The 27,030-nt window shown below is 47.1% G+C and overlaps 1 protein-coding gene across 5 annotated transcripts in view; it reads left to right on the top strand.

Annotated features, from left to right (window-relative positions):
- Positions 1 to 21,559: 21,559 nt before the first annotated feature.
- CERK (ceramide kinase) overlaps positions 21,560 to 27,030 on the top strand; it is a 44,723-nt gene continuing 39,252 nt past the window's right edge. For 2 of the 5 annotated variants that reach the window (XM_053406604.1, XM_053406600.1), the window contains exon 1: positions 21,564 to 21,885. In XM_053406604.1, coding sequence (XP_053262579.1) covers positions 21,738 to 21,885 — 148 coding nt within the window. In that variant the 5' untranslated portion in view covers positions 21,564 to 21,737. Of the gene's footprint in view, positions 21,886 to 27,030 lie in introns of all 5 variants that reach the window. The other 3 variants (XM_053406601.1, XM_053406602.1, XM_053406603.1) reach the window with 3 other exon arrangements.

The raw sequence follows: 27,030 nt of genomic DNA, 5'->3' as shown, positions 1-27,030 counted from the left end.
GTTTGTAGCTCCAAATGTCATGACCAGGGTAGGAGCGGCGAATCAGCAACATCTGGCAGGCCAAAGGCTACTTGCTCTTGCTTCAGTTTAAGGGGATGACTCTTATCCCAAAATGTGAAACTAGAATATAACCAACATTTCTTATTAAAGGCCCAGTTGTGATATGCTTGTGTGGCGATCACACACAGGGCCCCCGGACGTTGGACGGTCTATTGACCCTGTGCCGCCACTGCGATTGCTTTTTCTGCTGCCACCACCCCCGTATCTCACAGGGACACACAGAGTCCAGTCAGTTGTTAACATAAACAAATAATCAAGTTTATTTTTAAATGCAGGAACAAGCTTATGGTTTCAGTTCATTTTTCTCTTGTCAGTTTCTTATTCTTAGTTCCTAACAACTCCAAACTGATTATTCCAACTATCTATCTGACTCCACCTAACAATTCCTCTCACTCTCTCACAATACAACTCTACCAACCCACACCTAAACCTCCCTCTTCCTTCTTCAACTCCCAAACCTCCACTGACTTTCAAAACCTCCCACTCTAACTTTTATTCCCCCCTTGCATTCTCACTGGCCAATCACATCACACCTATTTTAACCCTTTCCTTATGACCCATCCTAGGAGGCAAACGCCACACCTTAGGGTCCCAAACAAGGTCCCGGCTCATAGACATCAATGAGTAGCAGTGGCGTTATGTGGGTTTTCAGCGCCCGGGGCAAGTCAAGTATTGCGCCCCCTAACCCATGGACCATTAGCACTCCCTGAGTCCTTTCCACCAGTCCAGTATTGAATAAAGTCAATGAAAGACTCTACCACACTGATTTAAGGGTATCAAATCACTTGGGACAAGCACGGCGGAGAGTGGGATGGGGAATTGTTCAGGAGTGGGTATCTTCAAAAACCCTTGCAGAGGGTGCCCTAGAAACCGGCCACTGCCCAAATCTGCTCCTCAGTGTGTCCACACAAACATTGGGAGATTTTCTGTGTAAGTTATTACCACTTTCCTTCTTTCTCTTTTGAAATTTTGTGCCTCTAAGAATTTTGCGCCCAGGACAACCGCCCCTGTGGCCCTTCCCATGCTATGCTATGACACTGATTGGCCAGAATAACCAGCTGTTCTGTTGTCCAGCCTGTCCAAAGAGCCAAGAAAAATGGCGACACTGCCTACCAAAAGTTGCAGCAGCAAGACTCTGCTTAAACATGCTTGACGGTGTTGATGAACATAGGAACGTGATAATAATAATAATAATAATAATAATAATAATAATAATAATAATAATAATTTTTTATTTATACCCCGCCCTCCCCGGCCAGAGCCAGGCTCAGGGTGGCTAACACCAGTAAAATTATAATGAAACAAAAACCAATTTAAAATACAGGTTAAAATATAATTTAAAATGCAGTCTCATTTTAATAGTAGCCCATAGATCAAAACCATAAGGGGAGGGAAACATAAGGGTCAGACTGAGTCCAAACCAAAGGCCAGGCGGAACAGCTCCATCTTGCAGGCCCTGTAGAAAGATGTCAAGTCCCGCAGGGCCCTAGTCTCTTGTGAAAGTGTTCCCACCAGGTCGTGGCCAGTACTGAAAAGGCCCTGGCCCTAGTTGAGACCAATCTAACCACCTTGCGAATTGGGACCTCCAAGGTGTTGTCATTTGTGGACCTTAAGGTCTTCCGCAGGGCATACCAGGAGAGGCGGTCCCGTAGGTACGTGGGTCCTAGGCTATTCCTATTACTATGGAAGCTGCCCAAAGCAGATCACATTGAGCATTTGAACTATTTTATTTATTTAGGAAATGTAACAACCCAGAACATACACTTGATTAAATTCAATTAACAAAAAAAAAAAAAAACCACCCCAATTTCATCTGGTAAGGGTGTCATCCTTTAAAGCTGTTAATCTCCCAGTATTTGGAAAGCCTCTAACATAACATGTTACAGTGGTACCTCTGGTTACGAACTTAATTCGTTCCGGAGGTCCGTTCTTAACCTGAAACTCTTCTTAACCTGAGGTACCACTTTAGCTAATGGAGCCTCCCATTGCCGCCGTGCCGCCGCCGTGCGATTTCTGTTCTCATCCTGAGGTAAAGTTCTTAACCCGAGGTACTGCTTCCAGGTTAGTGGAGTCTGTAACCCGAGGTGTTTGTAACCTGAGGTGTTTGTAACCCGAGGTACCACTGTACACTGAAAGGTTGTTTTGTTTTTTCATTAATTGAATTGTCTTGTCTTTGGGAAGGCTACAGTTAACAACTCTGATCAAGGCAGATGTGAAATTGAAAATAATAAACCCATTGGAAAAAGGGAAGGGAGAAATATCCTCATTAATGAGAAATCTCTCTAAAACCGCAATGGAAGATGTTCGGCAGATCAGGAAAGAGCATCAGGGCCAAGAAAATGCCCGTGTGGTTAACAAGCAGGGTCAAAGAAGCTATTAGAGGCAAGATGGCTTTCTTTGGAAAATTGTGCAAATGAGGAGAACAAGAAAGGAAGGCAGACTTTGGCAAGAGAAATGCAAGCGAACAATGGGGAGGTGCTTTTAGAAAAAGAAGAATTTGGAGGGCACTTGTGAAGAACCTACAGAGCACCACCAACAAAACAAAACAAACAAACAAACATTAAATATATAAGCTGCAAGAGACCTGCTACAGAGATGGCTGGAGTCAAGGACGTGCTGAAGGAAGAAAAAGAGGTTGCAGGGAAGCTGAATTAATTCTTGGTGTCTGTCTTTGCAGTGGAAGATACAGGCCAGATCCCTGTCCCTGAACTTTCACACAAAGGAAATCTGAGGGACTGAGGCAAATAGTGTTACTTGGCAATTGTTCTACGACTTGTTGATAAAACAAAAACCGATCAGTCACCTGGTCTGGATGTGGGGCTACCCCTGTATCTTATTTGAAAGCTTCACATAACAAAGAGTGAAGTATTTAGTGGTGTTTCGCTGGAGTTTTTAATGATGTTTCTATTGGTGTCATCAGTTTTATTTTATATGTTGCAATATTTCTATGTACAAGGTGTGACCAGAAAGTTCGGTGAATGGTCACAGAAATTGGACAGTGAGAAATATTCAAACATACAATCGGCATCGGAAACCCACAAAATGCTCACAATTGTGTACAGAGATGAAGCTGTAACTTGAAAGACAGTGTATGAGTGATTTAAGTGTTTTCACGAAGGGTGGCAAACCATCAAAGATGACCCTTGGTCTGGCAAACAGTTGACGAGCGGAACGGCAGAAAATGTCGACAAAGTTCGCGAGTTATTGATGCGGGATCAGAGCTTTTCCGTCCGAATGATGGCGGAAGAATTGCCTATTCCACATGAAATCTTTACTGAGGTTACTGAGTTGTCCCAACCTCCATATTCTCTCTATCCGGCCCCACCAGATTTCTTTCTTTTTCCAAAACTGAAATCTTCACTGAAAGGGCACAGATTTCCCAACATTCCGCACGTCCAAGCTGCTCTGACGAGGGAACTGAAAGCAGTACGGAAAGAGGACTTCTCCAGAAGTTTCCAACAATTCTATGAACATTGTCAACGGTGCATTGTATCAGAGGGGGCCTACTTTGAAGGTATGTGTGTTCGAATATTTCTCACTGTCCGATTTCTGTGACCATTCACCGAACTTTCCAGTCACACCTTGTGTGTGTGTGTGTGTGTGTGTGTGTGTGTGTGTGTGTGTAGTGGGAATTATAAATTGTCAAGTAAATAAATAAATAGGCTCCTCGCACATCAGCTGGAACCTCACATGCTACCTGAGTAGACAAAGGACTTCCAAAGCACTGCATCCCTGTGGTAACATTACAACTGGGCCAAAGATCTGTATGGAACCAACAGAGCTACCCTTTGGGAACAAGAGTGCCTATTCTTTCAAGCAGCTGTTAACTCCAGCAGACGAATATTTCTGTTCTGTACCATCTGCTCTGCCAGTGGAAGGGGAAGCAGTGATGACTAGTGCCCATAAGGAATGGGGTGGAGAGGTCCAGGGGGGGGGAGGAAGTGGAACTAGAGCCAATGACAAGCAGAGCCAAGGAACTCTAGTTTTGTCCCCATCTTTCTCCCTGCTGAGTTCTACAAGGACAACGCTGAGACTACACTGGCAGCTGGACTGGATGTGAGAAATAAAGCAGACAGGGGGGAGCTGGCTGAAAGTAAAAGGAAATCAGTGGGGCAGTGCCCCATACGCCCTAATGGACCAGCATCTAAACGTAAAGGTAAAGGGACCCCTGACCATTAGGTCCGGTCGTGACCGACTCTGGGGTTGCGGTGCTCATCTCGCTTTATTGGCCGAGGGAGCCGGTGTATAGTTTCTGGGTCATGTGGGCAGCATGACTAAGCCGCTTCTGGCGAACCAGAGCAGCGCACGGAAACGCTGTTTACCTTTCCGCCAGAGTGGTACCTATTTATCTACTTGCACTTTGACGTGCTTTCGAACTGCTAGGTTGGAAGGAGCAGGGACCGAGCAACGGGAGCTCACCCCGTCACGGGGATTTGAACCGCCGACCTTCTGATCGGCAAGTCCTAGGCTCTGTGGTTTAACCCACAGCGCCACCCGTGTCCCTAATGGACCAGCATCTACTGGTCCTTTATTTCTATCTGCGTCTGAGCGAGGTGAACTGCAAACTGCTGCAGTTTGGGAGGACAAATGCACCCTAATGTTTCAATCTCGCAGTCTTAGTTAAGGTTATTCCATCCATTGCTTCTCTTCTGTTTTTGGTTCCATTTGGTGTTGGGTCCTCTGGGCAGCTTTGGGTGGAATGGAAAGGGCTAATAAACGAGCTCTTGGCAAATGTGGCACAGCCATACGCAGAATCTATTTGAAGACGCCTGAATAGGAGGGAGCGCCTTTCTTGTTATCTTGAGCAGAAGGAGCAGCGAGGTTGGGAAGGCAGGTGAGGAAGAGTCATTGCCTTCCCCAAGCACCGCTGAACAACCTTCCTCTTTCCCCATGGCAACCCCAGAGGAGAGGATTAATTATTTGTGCTGTTGTAAGAACAAGCGCCGGGTCTAGCAGCAGGACAAAAGCAACTGCCCTCTTTTGAGCCTGCTGTTATTGCCCTCTGAAGGAAGAATAGCAACCGGCGTCCCCAGAGGACCCTGTTATGACTTCATCATGAGATCCTAATGAGAGGTGCCCCTGGGGGCTGCTAGCAGGAGAGCTGATAGCAGCTGCGACTGCTTTGCAGTACCTTGGAGATCTCCATCTTGGAGATGAGGAGCTTATTTACGTAGCTCCTCTCTGCTCTTCCGGGGCCGGAGAACAATCAGCTCGGGAGGAACAGAAACACGGAATTCCAATCAGACATCTGAGCTATTCACAAGGGAAGGGTTGGGAAATCAATAGTTAACATACTGATCTCTGTGATACCTGATGCTTGTGGTTCTCACACACACCCAACTTAGGGGGGGGAAGGTAAAGGACCCCTGGAAGGTGAAGTCCAGTCAAAGGCGGCTATGGGGTTGCGGCGCTCAGGCCGAGGGAGCCGGCATTTGTCCACAGACAGCTTTCCGGGTCATGTGGTCAGCATGACTCAACCGCTTCTGGTGCAATGGGATACCATGACGGAAACCAGAGTGCACAGAAATGCTGTTTACCTTCCCGCCGCAGTGGTGCCTATTTATCTACTTGCACTGGTGTGCTTTCGAACTGCTAGGTTGGCAGGAACTGGGACAAAGCAAAGGGAGCTCCCCCCGTTGCGGGGATTTGAACCGCCGACCTTCCGATCAGCAAGGCCAAGAGGCTCAGTGGTTTAGACCACAGCGCCACCCGCGTCCCTATTCCCAATTTAGGATGCCTCGTTCAGAGTGGTTGCACGTGGGTTTTCTAGGGAAGCATTTCTCCAGAACGATGTTGGGGACTGGCTGGTGGTGGAGAAGGGGTCTGGAGACTGACTCAGAGGAAGGGATCAGTGATGTGGAGGAGCCTGTAATAGCCAGGAGATGAGAGGCAGAGGCAGGAGGAGCTGTAAGACTGGAGAGAGCTGGAGGATTGGGGAACAGGTGCAGGAGGAGGGGGAGAGAGGCCAAGCTGGTGTCAAAGACTTCCACAGCTCCTCGTCCTGCTCCACTGTCTCCCAGGACCAGAAGAGGAGTGAAGAGAGAGGAGCAGAAGCAGGTTATCTGCAGAATTTGCAAGGTAAAGGGACCCCTGACCGTTAGGTCCAGTCATGCCCGACTCTGGGGTTGCGGCGCTCATCTCACTTTATTGGCCAAGGGAGCCGGCGTACAGCTTCCGGGTCATGTGGCCAGCATGACTAAGCCGCTTCTGGCGAACCAGAGCAGCACACGGAAACGCCTTTTACCTTCCCGCTGGAGTGGTACCTATTTATCTACTTGCACTTTGACGTGTTTTCGAACTGCTATGTGGGCAGGAGCACGGACCGAGCAACGGGAGCTCACCCCGTCGCGAGGATTCGAACCGCCAACCTTCTGATCGGCAAGTCCTAGGCTCTGTGGTTTAACCCACAGCGCCACCCGCGTCCCTGATGCGCAAATGAAGAGAACTGAACTTAAGATTGGGAAAAGGAGAAACTGGGAGGGGGGGCAAATTGTCATATCCACTCATTCCTAGTTGCAAGTGCAGCCATTCAGAAACAAGTTTGCAAGTGGAGCTCACTTTGGGAAGCCTCACTGCTCTCCTTTATACGTTAATATCCATTAGAAGCAGAATTGCCAAGGGCAAGGCAACAGTGTGAAGAAGGTTGGGTAACACAAGGAATGTCAGCGACCAGGAATTAATAGGTGGGGTGAAACAAGATGAATCCATGACGTGTTCATGCAGGCCCAATGAAGAAAGGAAGCAAGACATTTCTGCCTGGCTAGCAGCTAGCAGCAGAGAAGGATCTGCTCAGAGTTGCCCTTCCCTGATACAATTTTGCAGAGAAACCATCTACATTCCTGATCTCTTCTTAAAGTATATTCCCTGTTGTTCTCTTGACGTCGGTCTTACACAGGTTCAATGTACGCAGCCTTTTCTCCTTCCAGCATTCAGTTTGAAACTTCTTCCCAATGGTACTTACATAACAATTTCCTTGTTGTTTTCAGTTTAGGGATCCTTGCCGGGGTTTTCCAAGAGCCGGTGGTAAGAGAGCTCTCTCATATCATTGTGGGTGGCGAAAGTGTTGCTTCCAAAAATCATTCTGAGGCAGAGAAAAGAGACTGAAAACTGCTATGACAAAAGAAGTGCAGTCATTCTGGCGGGAGAAATCCAATTTATACATTTTTGCTCTTTCCGAGGGTTACCAAGAGGCACAAACCGCCTTTTAACTAGAACAACAGGGACTCTTCTGCTAGCAGATGGCTTATTATTAAGATTCACTTGTGGCCCAGAATTGCAGAGTCCTTGTCACTTTGGGAATATTGCCAGCGACAATAAGCTATTGAGACACAGAAACTCCAAAATCTGATGACTGAAGCACACTTTTGTCTGAATTGAGCTCTCGCTCACACACCTACACCCCCAAATAGCTATATGTAGGGTTGAAAAAAAGAACTAACTATAGTGGCACTGTCAGAGTAAGCATTTGGAGCAAAATTCCAGGGCCCCACTCAGCAGAATGAACAAAAGCTCTCTCCAAAACAACTAGGCTAGATGACCACATCTTGACCATTAAGTCCTGGGACCAGCTGACCTTAGATGAACTAATCCCCTGTATTTCTGCATGAGATGCTGTTCTGGACATGTCTCCTCTGAAGACAGGCAGTAATTATGCTATGCCTTCCTATCAAGAGCGACTGAGTAACTAATTATACCCATTGTAGAGAAATGAAATAATAATACACTCCCAGCAAATGTTTCTTCAAAGGAAAGGTGGCCAAGCCAGTGGGTGGAGCACGAGGCTGAATTTGGTTACTAGCTGCTGGTTTCGCATTCCCACAAAAGCTCAGGACAGACCTGAGTGAGCAACCTAAATAAGGAACTTCAGCTATGAATCAGGGCTTGCTTGGCAGTTGAAGACATTGCTCTTATATTAAATCTGCCTTTGCTCTTATATTAGCTCTGCCTTTGCTCTTATATTAGCTCTGCCTTCAGCTTTATGCTAATGTTTTCAGATGGATTCCATGTCCCTTTGGTGACATAGAAGGAAGGTGTAGAAGGCAGGGATCATCAGAGAATTCTGGGGAGCATTTTTATGAGGAACATTGGCAGCTGCCCTTTACTGAATCAAACCATTGGTCAGTACTGCCTCAGGCAGTTTCAGGCAGGCTTCTCTCCCAGCACCACCTGACAATGCCAGGGACTGGACCAAAGCAGATGTTCTACCACACAGATTTTAATTATTTTAAACAATCGTTGCATTATTGCTGCAAAGGGGCTGCCCTTGAAGCTGTCCCAGAAACTCCAGCGGGTGCAGAATGCTGCAGCAAGGACTAATTCTGCCAGCTAACCCTGGTGTCTATCTAATGTTTATTGGATGGATTTCCCCCAAATTGATTTTTGAACTTTGAATTTTATTGTTATTCATGCTTCTATGCTGCTTCTATGTTGTATTACAATTAAGTGTTTTAAATTTGTTGTTAGCTGCCCTGAGCCCTGTTTTCTGAACTGGGAAGAGCGGGGTACAGTGGTACCTCAGGTTAAGTACTTAATTCGTTCCAGAGGTCCGTTCTTAACCTGAAACTGTTCTTAACCTGAAGCACCAATCTAGCTAATGGGGCCTCCTGCTGCTGTCGCACCACCGGAGCCCGATTTCTGTTCTTATCCTGAAGCAAAGTTCTTAACCTGAAGCACTATTTCTGGGTTAGCAGAGTCTGTAACCTGAAGCGTATGTAACCTGAAGCGTATGTAACCCGAGGTACCACTGTATAAATAAAAAGGTGGGGTACAAATGCAATAAATAAATAAGTCAATCTTACTTTGATGGTGGGGATGGGACTGTGTCTAATGGTAAGGCCGGCCCTGAATCCCCATATTCCCACCAAAAATGTGGTATTAACAGGCACCTGCTGCTCAGTCAGCAGCCACTTATGTCAATAAGCCAGCCAGCTTCCATGTTAAGTTGTGGGTGAACATATCAGACACAGCGATTCTTCAAACAGCTCTTGTTTATTCACAGGCCAGGACAGAACTGAACTGAAGGGTTCAGTCAGCCTGCTTATACAGAGCTCCAGTACAATGTAACTGTAACAATTTTCTAAAACTATCCAATCACTGAACGTCACTTTTGATCCCTTATTTGCATAACTATCTACAGTATCCCCCTGCTGGCCCAGGGTGAGAACTCCAGTACATAACACTCCACCCAGGCCATTTTTCCACCCCGAAAAACAGCAGAGGCTCCTGCGCAGTGATTCTGTAAAGTTAAAGGGGCCCCTGACTATTAGGTCCAGTCATGGCCGACTCTGGGGTTGCGGCACTCATCTCGCTTTATTGGCCGAGGGAGCCGGCGTACCTGTTGGTCCCTCGGGTCATGTGGTGAGAGGCAATTGTGCAGTTTCCCCACTGCACTGCTGGTGCCCAGACCCTCATAATCTTTTCATTCAGCCCCAACAAGTAAAAGCCAGTCAATATTCCCCGATTTTTACTTGGAGTGTGTGTGATTAGTGCCTGTAAAATGGCAGTATTCTGCACTGAAAATACAGTTACCATGGCAGTGTTCCCTGACTTAACTTGCCATTTCCCCTCTAGTTCCTACATTTTAGCAGTAACTTGATCTGCAGCCATTAGTAGGTGATCAGGATTATCGCTATTCCAGAAAAAAAAAAAAATAAACCACATGCTGATTTCGACTAGTTTAAAAAGCAGAAGAGCAGGCCAGGGCTTTGTTTTTTTCCGGTCAGCTGGCAACCCTAATCTGCAGAGATAAATATTTTCCTCTTTCTGAGGCACGTTTAATTGACTGTGGCTAATTATGTATGCTGTTCCCGACATCCTTAGACATCCATCTGATGCTATAAGGAAATGAGAGCGAAAGCTTGGCCCAACGTATATGCTGAGTTGTCAGAAGACGCAGTGTAGAAAAAGCTAAGCTCTGCACTTTTAGGCAAAGCGACGGAGCTCATTTGCATCCTTGTATCAGCAATTCAGACAACTTCATACCCAGCTGTCATCTTCATCTTTACTTCAATATTCGGCCGGACAATGATCAAAGTGAAAATTATTCTGTTCAAACACAACTTGCTTTAATCCTCAGAATATCTGATAACAATTGAGGATGTGAACGGAGGACGGGAGAGATTATTTCACATATTTCTTGAAGATTCTCCTTTCCGTTGGCAAGCTCCTCCTTCCACAAACAATTAGCATACACTAGTTGAAGTCATTTGTGCTATTGATTAGCATATAAATGAGCTTAATTCCCTTTCTGTGTGAGGCAGGGGTCAGCAAACTTTTTCAGCAGGGGGCCGGTCCACTGTCCCTCAGACCTTGTGGGGGGGCCGAACTATATTTTTTTTGGGGGGGATGAACGAATTCCTATGCCCCACAAATAACCCAGAGATGCATTTTAAAGAAAAGCACACATTCTACTCATGTAAAAACACCAGGCAGGCCCCACAAATAACCCAGAGATGCATTTTAAATAAAAGGACACATTCTACTCATGTAAAAACACGCTGATTCCTGGACCATTGGCGGGCCGGATTTAGAAGGCGATTGGGCCAGATCCGGCCCCTGGGCCTTAGTTTGCCTACCCATGGTGTGAGGTTTCAGCAAACTTTGAAAAGCGGTGGTCACACAAAACTCCAAGTCTAAATGAGAATTGGAAACTGATCTTTCTAGGGTGCTACAAACTGCTGTCTTTCGTGGGTGAATTCTGCAACAAGTCACCGGCACACTAATACCGCATTCGTAGTGGATTTATACTGGACTGTTGTCCACACGTCGTTCTGCTTTACAGTAGTACCTCGGGTTAAGTACTTAATTCGTTCTGGAGGTCCGTACTTAACCTGAATCTGTTCTTAACCTGAAGCACCACTTTAGCTAATGGGGCCTCCTGCTGCTGCTGCGCCGCCGGAGCACAATTTCTGTTCTCATCCTGAAGCAAAGTTCTTAACCTGAAGCATTATTTCTGGGTTAGCGAAGTCTGTAACCTGAAGCGTATGTTAGCTGAAGCGTATGTAACCCGAGGTACCACTGTATTTGTTGTTCTGTAATGCTTCCCCAATGTTATAGCATCATCACTGTCCGGAAGGATATTCTTTGCACTAAAGCTCAACCAATCAGGACAAAAGAACAGCAACTCAGAAATGATTTGTGCCGAAACACAGGATGTCAGCAGGAAGCTACAGAGCATGGAGTCATCAGAAACAAAGCACTAGGTCTATCCCAAAACCTTTGCAGGCACAAACAGCATTAAAGGCGGGATCACATATATTCCAATACCATCAAATCTGCATTTTAATAGATTCTTCCACACACACATTGTTTTAATTGCGTAGATAGTTGAATTGCTTTTTAACCATAACTTTTAATACGTTTCTAGTTCTCTGCATTTTATTTGCATTTCTTTTCATTTGAATCCTGCTTCTGAGGAAATGGCAGGATAGAAACAGACAAACAATACCATTTGTTGTTGTTTAGTCGTTTAGTCGTGTCCGACTCTTCATGACCCCATGGACCAGAGCACGCCAGGCACTTCTGTCCTCCACTGCCTCCCGCAGTTTGATCAAACTCATGCTGGTAGCTTCAAGAACACCATCCAACCATCTCACCCTCTGTCGTCCCCTTCTCCTTGTGCCCTCAATGAACACAAATAATAATAATAATAATAATAATAATAATAATAATAATAATAATTTTATTAATATCCCGCCCTCCCCAGCTGAAGCCAGGCTCAGGGCGGCTAACAACATTAAAATGATACAACATTCTAAAATCATTTCATTATAAAAACTATTCAAATCAGATTAATGGCAACCATTGGGCTAGAGTTCTGTGAGGATTGCCAAATAATAATGAATGCACAATGAAAAGGATGTCCGGACAGGCCTCTAGTTCTGTGACACTGTTTAGCAGACTTCAAATTTATGTGCATTCTTTTTTTTAACAAAATTAAATTTTGGAGGTTTAATCATCTATATCTGCATGGATTTTTTGAGGCATTTACCCTCTCCCCCTCTCTGAAAATTACCTGGCTAGTGTTCTCATTCGAGAAAGGTGGGTTACAAAATTAAATGAATTATATTTTGACTAAATTAGTTTGGCCTCGGCGACAACTGATAGGTAAGGACTGGCTTCATTGAACAAGAACTCTTTCTACTGTCAGTCTCATCAGATGGTTATGGAAGAACTTATCTTCTGTTGCGTTGGGTCACCAAACGGGACATGTTTGATAGATTGCAATAGTGTGCAATAGTATCTAGGCCAAAAAGTTTAACTGAGTGCCTTGATTAAAAAGAGAAATTGGGTCTCACAATTTAATTCACATTTTTTCCATTTAATACGAACCAATGGTATGATAGAACAGAGGTAAGAGCAGGCTTCCTCAACCTCGGCCCTCCATATGTTTTTGGCCTACAACTCCCATGATCCCTAGCTAGCAGGGCCAGTGGTCAGGGATGATGGGAATTGTAGTCTCAAAACATCTGGAGGGCTGAGGTTGAGGAAGCCTCGTCTAGCCCCTGCTTTCCCTGTTGTTGAACTCCACCGATGCCCATCAACCTCAGCCAGCTAGACCAGTGGTCAGAGCTGAGGGAACTCAACAACTTGGAGGGCCACGGATTCCCACCTCTGCATTAAACCCCAATCAATAGCTTTATACAACCGAGACAATGAGAAAGGGAACAGTCTCCACATTTCAGATGGGCTGAGCCAGGTTAAGTAAGGATAGAATGAATGGATTGTGTTGTATCTGCCAGTAAAGCATAATAGCATTAACAGCTTCTCTACATTAACTACCCACGTCTAGTACTAACAACAACTTACACTGAAAATCTGACCCTGCTAACACTGATTGATTAGCTCTTTAATCCTGTGAAGAGTGTTGGCTAATCAGCTAAACTTTATTTCTGACGCAGTTCACAATCATTCTGCTTCCATCCTAGCTGTAATTCAATTCTGATTATTAACATCCCCGTTCCCACCATGATTGCATGGCATAGGAGACACAAAAACACCACCTCCTTCTGCATTCAACCAGGAAGAGGAAAAGGCAAAACATTTAAAGTTTGCCACAATTGAAAAATTAAGGCTTGTGCCTCCCCTGAATTACACTAATTTAAAGATCCGGTAATTTCCCAGATTGTCTTTAATGTGCTGTGTGGCTAATCTAGTTTACCGAAAGCTGAAACAAAAGAAATCTTTTCTACATATCCTCAATCTTAGCAAGAAGCAAGTGTGGAAACATCCGTCTGGTAGAGATTAGGGCTGCATACACACATTTGATTCTACTCTCAACAAAGACTTGAGTACATGGCTTTATTTCCCTGTGTAGCCCATACACAATCTAGATCTATTGCATTGTCATTATTTTATTTTGCCCACTGTGAAGCGCTTCTTGAGAAAGTGGTTTCGTTCTGAAAATAAAAGCTCCTTGCAGATGGATTCTGCATTACCCCACAGTGTGCCCATTTGAAAACAGGTGGAGACAGTCTAGGGCCAGATTTAGGTTTGATGAGGCCCTAAGCTACTGAAGGTAATGGGGCCCTTTATATGTCCAGCTGTCCTTTGTCAACAACAAGTTGCCGCTGGTTTTTTGTTGAATATATGCTATATGGTAATTTATGGACCTAATAGGTGTCTCAAGGGATGCAGGTGGCGCTGTGGGTTAAACCACAGAGCCTAGGACTTGCCGATCAGAAGGTTGGAGGTTCGAATCCCCGCGACGGGGTGAGCTCCCATTGCTCTGCCCCAGCTCCTGCCAACCTAGCAGTTCGAAAGCACGTCAAAGTGCAAGTAGATAAATAGGTACCGCTCTGGCGGGAAGGTAAACGGCATTTCTGTGTGCTGCTCTGGTTCGCCAGAAGCGGCTTTGTCATGCTGGCCACATGACCCGGAAGCTGTACACCAGCTCCCTTGGCCAATAAAGCGAGATGAGCGCCGCAACCCCAGAGTCGGCTACTACTGGACCTAATGGTCAGGGGTCCCCTTACCTTTAATAGGTATCTCAAGCCATTTGCACATGTTGCCATGCAACCAGTCCATGCAGAATGTAGGCACCCTATATATAGAAAGGAGCAAACCTGTGATATTTTAGGGAGCCGGCTAGCAGGCGGGGCCCATTACTTACAGCATAGGAGCCTACACAACACAAAACACTGCTGCTGTATGTAGATTTAATTTTATTTGTTTTTTATCTTATATTTTGGAAATGTACATCCAGTTGTTGTTGTTTTCCATTATATTTTTTGGGGGGGCCCAAGAGAGTGGGGCCCTAAGCTACAGCTTGTTTAGCTTATATGTAAATCTGGCACTGAGACAGTCCTTGGCAATGGTGTGTGTGTGTTTGTGAGATGCAGCCACACCTGTCCAGTGGCATTGTGGGTGGGAATATACCAAGATCACAGTCACTACTTCCTTCTTCATTCATCTGGTTCGTGTGCAGGGAGGAAAAAGCATGGATAACCTAATCAATGGGAGGGTTTCAGATGTGGGTAACCACTCGCACCATTGCAGACAGCAGGATCTAGAATCAATCTAGAACATGGGTAGACAAACTAAGGCCCGGGGGCCGGATCCAGCCCAATCTCCTTCTGAATCCAGCCTGCGGATGATCCGGGAATCAGCATGTTTTTACATGAGTAGAATGTGTCCTTTTATTTAAAAGGCATCTCTGGGTTATTTGTGGGGCCTGCCTGGTGTTTTTACATGAGTAGAATGTGTCCTTTTATTTAAAAGGCACCTCTGGGTTATTTGTGGGGCATAGGAATTTATTCATTCCCCCCCCATATAGTCCAGCCCCCCACAAGGTCTGAGGGACAGTGGACCGGCCCCCTGCTGAAAAGGTTTGCTGACCCCTGATCTAGAATGTCCCCAAGGACCTGGGGCCTTCATTACATATATTTAGGTGCCAGGCAAAGCATTCCTCTTCAACCAGGCCTTTGGCCAATTAAACAATCTACTGTCTATGGGGGGTATTGTTCTATTATTCTTGTACAGTGGTACCTCGGGTTAAGTACTTAATTTGTTCCAGAGGTCTGTACTTAACCTGAAACTGTTCTTAACCTGAAGCACCACTTTAGCTCCAGGGGCCTCCTGCTGTTGCCGCGCCGCCGGAGCCCGATTTCTGTTCTCACCCTGAAGCAAAGTTCTTAACCTGAAACACAATTTCTGGGTTAGCGAAGTCTTTAACCTGAAGCGTATGTAACCCGAGGTACCACTGTATTAAGAATTTTATGTTTTAGGGTACTTTGTGATCTTTGTATGAAGGGCCTACCCCCCAACCACCCCAATTTGACCAGGACATCCCAGAATGACAGAAGCCATCCCGGCTTCTGACTGGATCTCTGAATGTCCCGTTAGGGGGTGCAAAATTGTTAGGGGTGCAAAACTTCAACACCTGGTGCTGCCTCAATACAGCTGCGTGCTTCCAGGCCGGGCTCCACTGAAAACGGCTTCTCCATGTGAACCAGGAAATGACCTCTCCATGCAACGGAATGACTCTTCTTATCTCTACTGCTGCAATTTCCTGGGTGACGCAAAAGCCATTAGGCAGTTGAATTAGCATGTGTACTCTGTTGGTTTCCCACTCCTCTGCACAGCCCCACGTGCTGGCAACCCACGCTACGCCACTGGGCGGATGTATCAGAGCAAAGGGGCAGGGAGGCATTGGTGTGGGGTGGATTTTAAGTCTGTTGAAGGGCTGGGTCATGTCCCGTTTTTCATCAGCAGGATGTCGGAGGGTGTGGAAGGGCAGTATATAAATGTAATAAACAGACTGAAAGCAGCATGTGAGGATTAGCATGCCTTCTTCCTGGTGGAGAAAAACTGCATTTATGTGCTACAAGCAGGCTTTTGTGTACTGAAATATACTCGGAGTCGAGAGTGGATTTCATGCTCTTTATTCAGCTCATAGTGGTGAGGAGGAATGGAAGTTCCCCCAGAATGTCTGCTTTATATACATTATTTACACAATGGGCCCCACATGATTGGCTAATTCCGGGATTCACCTGTAGGCCAATCAGGTTACAGATCCACTTCCACCTGGAACTGGATTGGGTGGCTCCTGTGAACCAATCAGACTGCTGCATTCTGAATCCTATTGTTCTAGGACCAATCAGACTGCTGCCTTTTGGATCCTATTCAACTCAGTACATAACATGTATGCAGCCTAGGTCTGGTGAACTTCCTTCTTCCCAGCTTTTCTCTGTCCACAACGCAAGGAGCTGATTCTACTTTTGAAGCCCCCCCCCGCAAGTTAGAACCCTGCTTGTGTGGGGTTCTAACACTCACAGGAGCCTCTGCAGCTAGAGCCATTTCCCCTCTGCAGACATTTATTGCGTCCCATTGTGTGGAGAGAACTGGGCCATTAGGAGGGAATGTGATGGAGAGGGAGGAATGGCAATGCACCTCATGCTGTCTTCACCATGCAATGAAAAGTTTACAAAAAGCTTGGCCTATCACTCAACATCCTAAAAACCAAAGTGCTGCACCGACAAGCACGAAACAACCCCTCTGCAGTGCCACAAATCCAACTGAATGGTGTAACGTTGGAAAATGTCAATCACTTCTCCTAAATGGACAGTTATCTTTCCACAAGGGCTGACATTGATGCCAAAATCCAGCATCGCCTGAGCTCCGTGAGTGCAGCTTTCTCCTGATTGAAGGGTTTGAGGACCAGGACATTTGCAGGGAAACCAGAATGCTTGTTTACAAAGCTATTGTACTACCAACCTTACTGTGTGCTTGTGAAACATGGACCACTTATCAACGCCATCTCCAACTCCTCAAAAGATTCCATCAACGGTGTCTCCAAAAATTTTTACACATCACTTAGGAAGATAGGCAAACAAATGCCAGTGTACTGGAAGAAGCAAAGATCACCAGTGTCGAAGCGATGATTCTTCAACATCAACTTCGTTGGACTGGTTATATTGTGCGGATGCCTGATGATCGTCTTCCAAAGCAACTACTCTATTCCGAACTTAAAAATGGAAAGCGTAATGCTGGTGGTCAACAAAAGAGGTTTAAAGACTCTCTCAAGGTAAATCTAAGAAAATGTGGTATAAACACCGACAACTGGGAAACACTGGCCTGCGAGTGCTACAATTGGAGAACAGCCTTTACCAAAGGTGTCGTGGGCTTTGAAGACGCTCGAACTCAGGACAAAAGGGAGAAATGTGCTAAGAGGAAGGCACGCTTGGCAAACCCTCACCGTGATCAACTCCTGCCCGTAAACCTATGTCCCCACTGTGGAAGGATGTGTGGATCCAGAACTGGCCTCCACAGTCACTTATGGACTCACTGTTCATGGAAGACAATCTTACTTGGCTACGAGTGATCGCCAAAGAAGAAAGAAGCAGCCGCAATGAGAAGCATGTGAGAAGGAACACCTTAATAGGGCTAATGCCTGATCTTAATCCCATTAAAGCCGTAAACAGAGACTTCCGTATAGATTCTCTTTAGCATCTCACTCCGCCTCTTAGGGGCACTTACAAGCTTTGAAAGGGAAAGGCTGTTGCTGAAACCTCAGCGGATCATATTCGACTGTGGTATTTGCATCCACAGGAAAGCAAATTATCTCCTGGATCCGTTCCCAGGCCCTCTGCTATGTCAATAACTTTCCCTCAATTGCCTTTCACTTAAAATGAAAATGGCATGAATAAGAGGCTGGAATCCCTCTTGACAGGGATTTGTTGGGGGCTCTTCCCCAACCCAGACGAGGCTATTTCCAATAATCACTATGCTATTTTAAAAGACGGCTAAAAACCGTTCAGAGGAGCGCTCACAGTGAGTAATGCCGCTCATTGATCAAAGGACATTTCACATACACTTACAGACTGTTCGGTTTTTTTCCTGCGTGCTGATCAGTGAAAAGCAGCTTAGAATGGTTTTTGGCATATGAAGTCAGAATGAATTTGACTCTACATACCTCCTATGGGCTTGGCGTGGGTCTCCTACATCCTTTCATCTTAAGTCTTCTTTTCTCATTCATTGAGTTAGAGGGCTTTCAGAGTAGAAAGATCCTGGCAATCATCTAGCCCAGTTTTCCCCAGACTTTGAGCCCAATGCAAACTAGTAAGTTGAACGAGAAAAAATTAGTGGCATAAATTCTCCCAAGGGGCTCAAGGAACCCATCTGCAAAAGGAGACTTGGGGCAGATCCACACTTTACATTTAAAGCACATTCAATGCACATTTCAACCACATTATTATTATTATTAGTAGTAGTAGTAGTAGTAGTAGTAGTAGTAGTAGTAGTATACTGCCCTATACCCGCAGTTTCAGGGTTGTTACAACATAAAATCACAATATAAAAAGACAAAATATATAATAAAAATACAGTAAAAACAATAACACCCCCAACACATTTTTAAAAGGCATTTCTAGTTAAAGAGGAATGTTTTTGCCAGGCGCCTAAAGGCGTCCAATGGAGACTCCAGATGAACCTTCCAGCGGAAAGCGTTCCACAAATGGGGACCACTGCAAAAAAGGCACTGTTCTCGTGCTGCCACCCTTCAGACCTCTCGTGGAGGAGGCACACAAAGAAGGGCCTCAGAAGATGATTTCAGGGTCAGGGTAGGTTCATATGGAAAGCACATGAGAGAGAGAGAGAGAGAGAGAGAGAGAGAGAGAGAGAGAGAGTTTTTTGGGGGATGCTGGGGAGAGTAGCCCTATAGGGCTAAATTGCAGCTCCCAGGATTCTTTGGAAGGAAATCACATGATTGAAACGTAGATTGAATATGCTTTAAATATACAGTGTGGATCTGCCCTGGGTCTACTGTATATATATTGTCACAGTTCACTCCTCTGGCTAGTCTCCTCTCAGTTAGCATTAGCAAGGGATGAGTAATGATGCAGAAGGTCTGAATGGCATGACTGGATTATGCAAGGATTTCTGTCCTCAGAGGATGATACCCACTACATCTCAGCACTAGTCATTTCACTAGGCTTGCCTCCTTCTAACCAGGAAGGAGGATGACGGGTGTTACAAACCAGAAGCGAGTGACACAGTGACATATCAGTTGCCACCCTCCTATGTGAGCAAGCCCTAATGGGCTTAGCCTGGTTGCTCTGACAGTGCCAGATAGCAGCAGTGCCCTGATTTAGCACTGGGAGTGTTAGTACCTACAATGCCCCAGTGGGAAATTTAAATGGTCGCAGTGACGTAGCACGGTTTGCCAGCACCCCGGGGCAAGGCAAGTATGGTGCCACCTCTGCAGCGATTAGGTTTCCTTCATAGTCGACCCCCTGCAATTTAAAATCACCTTCCTGTTGTTGTTGTTTTAAAAAATCTGTGCATTTAATTCAGCATTGTTAAGTCATGAAAGAACTGAAGAAACCCACAAACCCACACACAAACTTGCTACGCCACATGCCAACTGGGACAACAGGGTCTAGGCTGGCTTAGCTGATGGACCCCATTATGCAGGGGAGTAAGATTCCAAGCAGGAAAGCGAAAGCTGAACAAGCCCACCTCACTGGATAGCGGTTGACGTTTGTATCAAGTGTCACATCTCAAGGGCTGCCACAAAGGCCCAGACAAGAAGGGACTGGTAAACTGAGGAACCAAATCAGAATGCATCTTGCAAAACATGAAACTGAGCTAGTTCCTGAAAGTAATATGGCATCTTGAGCCTCATCTGTTACTCAGAGCCGTTCCACTTCCTTGTTGCATCTTGCGTGTTGTCAGATCCTCGACAGTCTGCATCAGGGTGACAAACAGGGTGGCGTCAAATTTAGCAATGCTCTTTGGCGGATTCTAAATTTAACGGACAGGGAAGTGGGGTGTCACAAGAGAATTTGTCACTGACCTATACTGCGCCCTCTTAGGCACAGCCTTGTCTCTTTCCCAGCCTTGAAATAAGATGTAGCTGAATCTGGCAGGCTTTTATATGGGTTCTTTTATATGGGTTCCTGATTCTTTCCACCCTATAATCCGCAGCAATCCCTGGATGTCTGGATGAGTTTCAGCTTGTTGTAGCTCAGGCATAGGCAACCTTTGGCCCTCCAGATGTTTTGGACTACAATTCCCATCATCCCTGACCACTGGTCTTGTTAGATAGGGATCATGGGAGTTGTAGGCCAAAACATCTGGAGGGCCAATGGTTGGCTATGCCTGTTCTAGCCTTACCCTGACTTGAAACTTTTTGTATGTTTTGAATCATGATTGTATGATGATGATAACGATGATTTTATTATCTTTTCCCCCTCCTCTGCTAAACCACTTGGAGGTTGTTGTCATTTTTCTACAATCAAGAGGCATATAAATGTTTCGGGGAGAAACAAACAATAAAATAAAATAGTTGCCCTCTCCTTTTCTCCTTAAAGGTAAAGGTAAAGGGACCCCTGACCGTTAGGTCCAGTCGCAGATGACTCTAGGGTTGTGGCGCTCATCTCGCTTTACTGGCCAAGGGAGCCGGCGCACAGCTTCCAGGTCATGTGGCCAGCATGACGAAGCCGCTTTTCTCCTTACTGTGTTTTAATTTGTTGGTAGCTGCCCAGAGTGGCTGGGGTAACCCAGTCAGATTGGTGAAAATAAATATATTGTCATTATGTTTATCTATTTATTTATCCTTGGGTCTACAATCAAGAGGCATATAAATGTTTTAGGGAAAACAAACAAACAAACAAAAACTAAACTAAAATAGTTGCCCTCTCCTTTTCTCCTTAAAGGGAACCCTGACCATTAGGTCCAGTCGTGACCGACTCTGGGGTTGCGGCGCTCATCTCCCTTTACTGGCCGAGGGAGCCGGCGTACAGCTTCCGGGTCATGTGGCCAGCATGACTAAGCCGCTTCTGGCGAACCAGAGCAGCGCACAGAAACGCCGTTTACCTTCCCGCCAGAGCGGTACCTATTTATCTACTTGCACTTTGACGTGCTTTCGAACTGCTAGGTTGGCAGGAGCAGGGACTGAGCAACGGGAGCTCACCCCGTCGCGGGGATTCGAACTGCCGACCTTTTGATCGTCAAGTCCTAGGCTCTGTGGTTTAACCCACCGCGCCACCCACGTCCCAGTCAGATGGCTGAACATATAAATAATAAATATATTGTCATTATTTATTTATTTATTATTATTATTATTATTTATTTTTCCTTGCATCTGCTGGCGCACTCTCCTTCCTTGGTGTTTTTTAAAGAAGAGCTTGGCTGGCCACCTGTCATGGATGCTCCAGTTGAGAACGCTGCCACTTCAGGGGGTTGGTCTAGATGACCCTTGGGGGTCCGCTTCCCCTTCGCCCATTGCGAAGATTCCCCACCCCCACCCCGAGACTCGCCTTCCTCCTCCCTCTTCCTCCTCCTCCTCCTGCCGTCGAACAACCAAAGGGAAGAAGAAGAAGTGAGGGCAACTCCGGTTGAGGGCAAGAGGCGGCGGCTTCATCGGCGGCCGCTGGGCTTGCGCGAACTCACCTCCCCCCCCTCCCTTCTCCCCCCTCCCCCCCTCCCTCGCCGCCGCTACCCACGCGCATGCTCCGTGGGATGGGACCTGCGAAAATTCTGAAGGATAACAGATTCTAAAATGCCAGGCTGGGCAGAGGCGCGCGCGCAGGCGGACTGAGCGGCGGCGGCGGCGGCGCCAGGCAGCCTCGCCATCCTCGCCGGGCCGCGCCAGCGAGCGAGGGCCGCCCTCCGTCAGCCGCGATGCCGCTCGGGCGGAGGCAGCTGCCGGAGCCCCGCTGAAGGGGACCGCAGCCACCATGGGCGAGAGGTCCCCGCCTCCGGCTGGCCGGCGGACCCGGCTGGTCTCCTCGCTGGTGCTGGGGCAGCGCGCCTGCGAGGTCGCCCTGGACCCGGAGAGAGGCGCCTTGGAGTGGACGGAGCAGCCGCAGCCGCGCGGGGGGAAAGGTGAGGACGCTTTGGGGGGGCGAGGGGGCTCCGAGCCATGTGCAGAGTGCCGCTGCCAGCCCACCACCTGCTAGGAACTGCCACTTTCCCCCTTAGGGCAACAACAACAAAAGGAACCTCGGTGTTTTTCAGGGTTCTGAGCCATGTGCAGAGTGCCGCTCTCTCCCTCCCGGTGCTCAAGACACTGCCGGTTTCCCCTCTTTTCAAGTCAAGGTGCTTTCGGAATCAGGGCTCCGAGCCATGTGCAGAGTGCCGCTCCCAGCCTACCACCAGCTAGGAACTGCCACTTTCTCCCTTAGGGCAAAAAAAGCCTCTGGTGTTTTTTCAGGGCTCAGAGCCATGTGCAGAGTGTCACTCTCTCCCTCCCGGTGCTCAATACACTGCCGGTTTCCCCTCTTTTCAAGTTAAGATGTGGTGGTAGTGACGCTTTCGGAATCAGGGCTCCAGGCCATGTGCAGAATGCCGCTCCCAGCCCACCACCAGCTAGGAACTGCCACTTCTCCCATAGGTAAAACAACAACAAGGGGGACTTTCAGAGGAACTTCTGGGCCCTCCCAGTTTCCACCCCTTTTCAAGTTAAACAATGGTTGTTGTTTTTGGAGTTAGGGTTCTGAGCCATGTGCAGAGTGCCGCTCCCAGCCCACCACCAGCAAGGAACTGCCACTTTCCCCCGTAGGGCAACAACAACAGAAAGAACCTCGGGTGTTTTTCAGGGTTCTGAGCCATATGCAGAGTGCTGCTCTCTCCCTCCCCGTGATCAAGACACTGCAGGTTCCCCTCTTTTCAAGTCAAGCCGTGGTGGAGCTTTCGGAATCAGGGCTCCGGGCCATGTGCAGAGTGTCGCCCCCTCCTTCCCCACCTCCAGGACACTGCCACTTTCCCCCCTTTTCAAATTAAGCTGTGGTGGTGGTGGTGCTTTCGGATTCAGGGCTCCAGGCCATGTGCAGAGTGCCGTTCCCATCCCACCACCAGCTAGGAACTGCCACTTCTCCCATAGGTAAAACAACAACAAGGGGGACTTTCAGAGGAATTTCTGGGCCCTCCCAGTTTTCACCCCTTTTCAAGTTAAACAATGGTGGTTGTTGTGATGTTTTTGGAGTTAGGGTTCTGAGCCACATGCAGAGTGCCATCCCTCCCTCGCCACCAGCACTACCAAGGAATTGCCACTTTCCCCCTTAGGTAAAACAACAACAACAACTCGGTTGACTTTCATAGGCCTTCTGGGACTTCTGGGCCTTCCCAGTTAAACACTGGTTGTTGTTGATTATGGTTGTTAAGTTGTTGTTGTTGTTTTAAATTACATTTATACCCTACCTCTGTCCTGCCGGGCACCGCTGGGCAAGGTGCTGCCACCAAAAACCACAACCCAAAAGGCAATCGCTTTGTGTCCTCCGACATTGTTGGGCTACAACCTCCCACCCTTCCTACCAAGCGTGGCCAGGGATGATGGGAGTTGTAGTCCATGAACATCTGGAGGGCCCAAGGCTGGGCAAGACTTTGAAGGCCGTTGGGGAGCGCTGAGGATGGTTGGGAGCTGGGCAAGGGCTTCAGATGGCCTATTGTCGCAACACAGGACTGGTTGCTGTGCAAATATATGGGGAAAATATTAAGAAATCCCCGTATGCTTGGTTCACAAGTAGGTTCCCAGGTCTGAAGACTACTGCCATAGAGCGCTGAGAAACAGCTTTGGTTCAAACTGGTTTGAAACACTGTGCGCCAACTTTGCCGGGCTGTAGGCAGATCCGGCATCACTTAATAACTTTGCTTAGGGGTACAGTGGTACCTCGGGTTACATACACTTCAGGTTACATACGCTTCAGGTTACAGACTCCGCTAACCCAGAAATAGTGTTCCAGATTAAGAACTTTGCTTCAGGATGAGAACAGAAATCGTGCTCTGGCGGCGCGGCAGCAGCAGGAGGCCCCATTAGCTAAAGTGGTGCTTCAGGTTAAGAACAGTTTCAGGTTAAGTACGGACCTCGGGAACGAATTAAGTACTTAACCCGAGGTACCACTGTATTGCCAATACAGATATCTCTGAAAAATGGTTGAGCTACTTAACTCACACTGAGCCGTCTTGTTTGGTGGCCCATGATAATCAGCATCAGACAGGGCCGGCCCAAGATATTTTGCCACTTGAGGCGAGCCACAAAATGGCACTTCCCTCCCTGCCAGGGGGGTAGCGATGAGTGAAGATCAACATCAGGAACAAGGGGGGGAATAAAGATCTACTTTGGGATCTGCTGCCCCTGTGGATCTTGCCGCCTGAGGCAGTCTTCTTGCCTCATGGCCCTGACATAAGGGCACCACTTCCACTGCCCAGTTGAGACTTCTCTTGAAGTTGGGACATGACTTCTCCCAAGCTGTTATTATTCAGGAGTCTGTGCAAGAAACTTCGTTCTCTTCTCATTAGTGCTTGCATCATCTGTCAGCATCACAGCCTGAGAAGTTTCACATTCCTGTTTAATATTTGCTAGTCAGATATGCGGGAATGAGAGTCTGTGTGAATGAAAGGTGTGCTGACGACATCACTGGTTCTAAAAACTGCTATTACAAGTTCAGTGGCTGGCCACAGCTCCCAAGCCTTCTAAGAAAGCCACATGCTTCGTTTTATTTTTTGCTGTTGGCTATGTTTGTATTTTAAATATTTGTAAAGTATTAGCAGGTTTGTTTTTTTTAAGAGTGAACACAGAGAGATTTGCACTGCTACGTACAAGGTGTTTGGACAATGGCTAGTAAAAGTTCTTTTACGATTGTCAGTCTTAAGCAGTTAATTGTCCCTGTTTGCCCATTACAGTAGGTCAACTTTTTAAAAAATGGCCTGGCCTAGTTCTACATGCCGCACATCAGAACTGCAGTCTGTTGAGAGCCTGTTCACACAATACAGTTTTTGACCACACAATAAATACAGTTTTTGACCTGGCATATGTTCCTATGTACAAACTTGTTTAAGCCAGGCATTCATTCTCAGTACGTTTCCGAGCACAATTCAAAGTGTTGGTGCTGACCTTGAAAGCCCTAAACAGCCTCGGTCCAGTATACCTGAAGGAGCGTCTCCATCTCCATCGTTCTGCCTGGACAACTGAGGTCCAGCGCCGAGGGCCTTCTGGCAGTTCCCTCGCTGCGAGAAGCCAAGTTACAGGGAATCAGGCAGAGGGCCTTCTCGGTAGTGGCACCCGCCCTGTGGAACGCCCTCCCACCAGATGTCAGAAAAATAACTACCAAACTTTTAGAAGACATCTGAAGGCATCCCTGTTTAGGGAAGCTTTTAATGTTTAATAGGTTATTGTATTTTAGTGTTCTGTTGGAAGCCGCCCAGAGTGGCTGGGGAAACCCAGCCAGATGGGTGGGGTATAAATATTAAATTATTATTACTACTACTATTATTATAAGCACCCCCGCATCTACATCAGTGACGAGGAACCTGTGGTCCTCAAGACATTGCTGGACCTCAGCTGACCTCAGCTCCAGCAACATGGCCAATGGGCACGGATGATGGGACTTGTAGTCCAACAATATATGGAGAGCACAGAAGCCTTCTCCTCAGTTCCTTCCTGCAGCTCTAATCCCATCTACTATTTTCACCCTTGGCCTTAACTCTGAACTCAGATCAAGCAGCGGACCCTGCAGTTAAACTGCAGTTAAACTGGACATACTCAGAAATAAGTATCATTTAGTTAAATAGGCCTTACACCTGGGTAAGTGTATATCAGACTGTTCCCTAACTCTCTTGCAGTGCACTGTGGACAGATCTGGGCCATCCTTCCAGGGTGACTCAGGTATGTTTGTTCTGCAAGGGCACGCACAGCAATAATCCTGCATCACATTTAAAGTCCCACACCCTCAGTCATAGCCATTGCACAGTCTTCCTGTCATCCCAGAAGCTCAGGAGCTGCTTGCAGGAAGGGCTGGCAGTGGTGCCTTTCTAGATTATGATACACAAGGCAGTTTACAACAATAAAACATAACCTGGCCTCCCAGCACTGCCTCAGTTTACAGCTCCTCCCCACCGGCCGCTACTATCACAGTTCTCTTTTCGGGGCTTCTGGCTTCATAACAACCTCTCTTTCTTCTGTGCTGCAGGCCTCCTCAACCTCGGCCCCCCAGATGTTTTGAGGCTACAATTCCCATCATCCCTGACCACCGGTCCTGCTAGCTAGGGATCATGGGAGTTGTAGGCCAAAAACTTCTGGAGGGCCGAGGTTGAGGAAGCCTGAGTTAGACCAAAGTCAATGTGTTCTTCGTCTGTACCAAGAGCAGAGCCTTTCCTGCTGCAGCCCCAGTGCTATGGACACACCTTTCTGGGGGCGGGGAGTCTGAGCAGCTGCTTCCTTTTCACAGCAAAAACACGTTTCCTTTTATTGGTTTTTGGGTATTAACCACTCCTCTGCCCTGTTTTATTGCATCAGCATTTTCCAGTTTTTTATTCTAGTACAGTGGTACCTCGGTTTACGAACTTAATCCGTTCCGGAAGCCTGTTCTTAAACCAAAGCATTGTTAAACCGAGGCAGGCTTTCCTTACTGAGGCCTCCCGCCGCCAGTGCCCTTCCACCGTTCGGCTTCCGAGGCAAAGTTTGCTAACCGGAACACCTACTTCCAGTTTTGCAGTTTCTTTGCTGAATAGTTCATGAACAGGGCTGTTCATAGACCCAGGTACTGCTATATTGTTATTGTTTTAGGACCCTCGTACCTATGGGACCGCCTGTCCTGGTATGTCCCACGGAGGACCTTACGGTCTTCAGACAAAAACATCTTGGAGGTCCCAGGCCACAGGGAGGTTAGGCTGGCTTCAACCAGAGCCAGGGCTTTTTAGGCCGTGGCCCCAATCTGGTGGAACGCGCTGTCACAAGAGACTAGGGCCCTGCGGGACTTGACATCTTTCCGCAGGGCCTGCAAGACAGCTGTTCCGCCTGGCCTTTGCCAAGGCACAGTCTGACCCCCTCCTTTGGTAATCCTCATAGAACTCTAGCCCAATGGTTGCCATCAATTTGATTCTGAATTTTTTTTAGAAAGAGGGAAGGGGGTGTTGAAACGAAGCCGCTGAGCAGCTGATCGGCAAGGGATCAGAGGGAAGATAAGGGACGCTAGCAATAAAGGAGGCTTCCTGGGAGAGGGGAGGTAAAAGCCCATGGATCCTCAGGATTTT

This window comes from Podarcis raffonei, chromosome 10 (genome assembly GCF_027172205.1).
Source record: "Podarcis raffonei isolate rPodRaf1 chromosome 10, rPodRaf1.pri, whole genome shotgun sequence".
Lineage (NCBI taxonomy): Eukaryota > Metazoa > Chordata > Lepidosauria > Squamata > Lacertidae > Podarcis > Podarcis raffonei.
The sequence above is the reverse complement of the archived record's forward strand: the minus strand, read 5'-3'. Positions and strand labels throughout refer to the sequence as shown.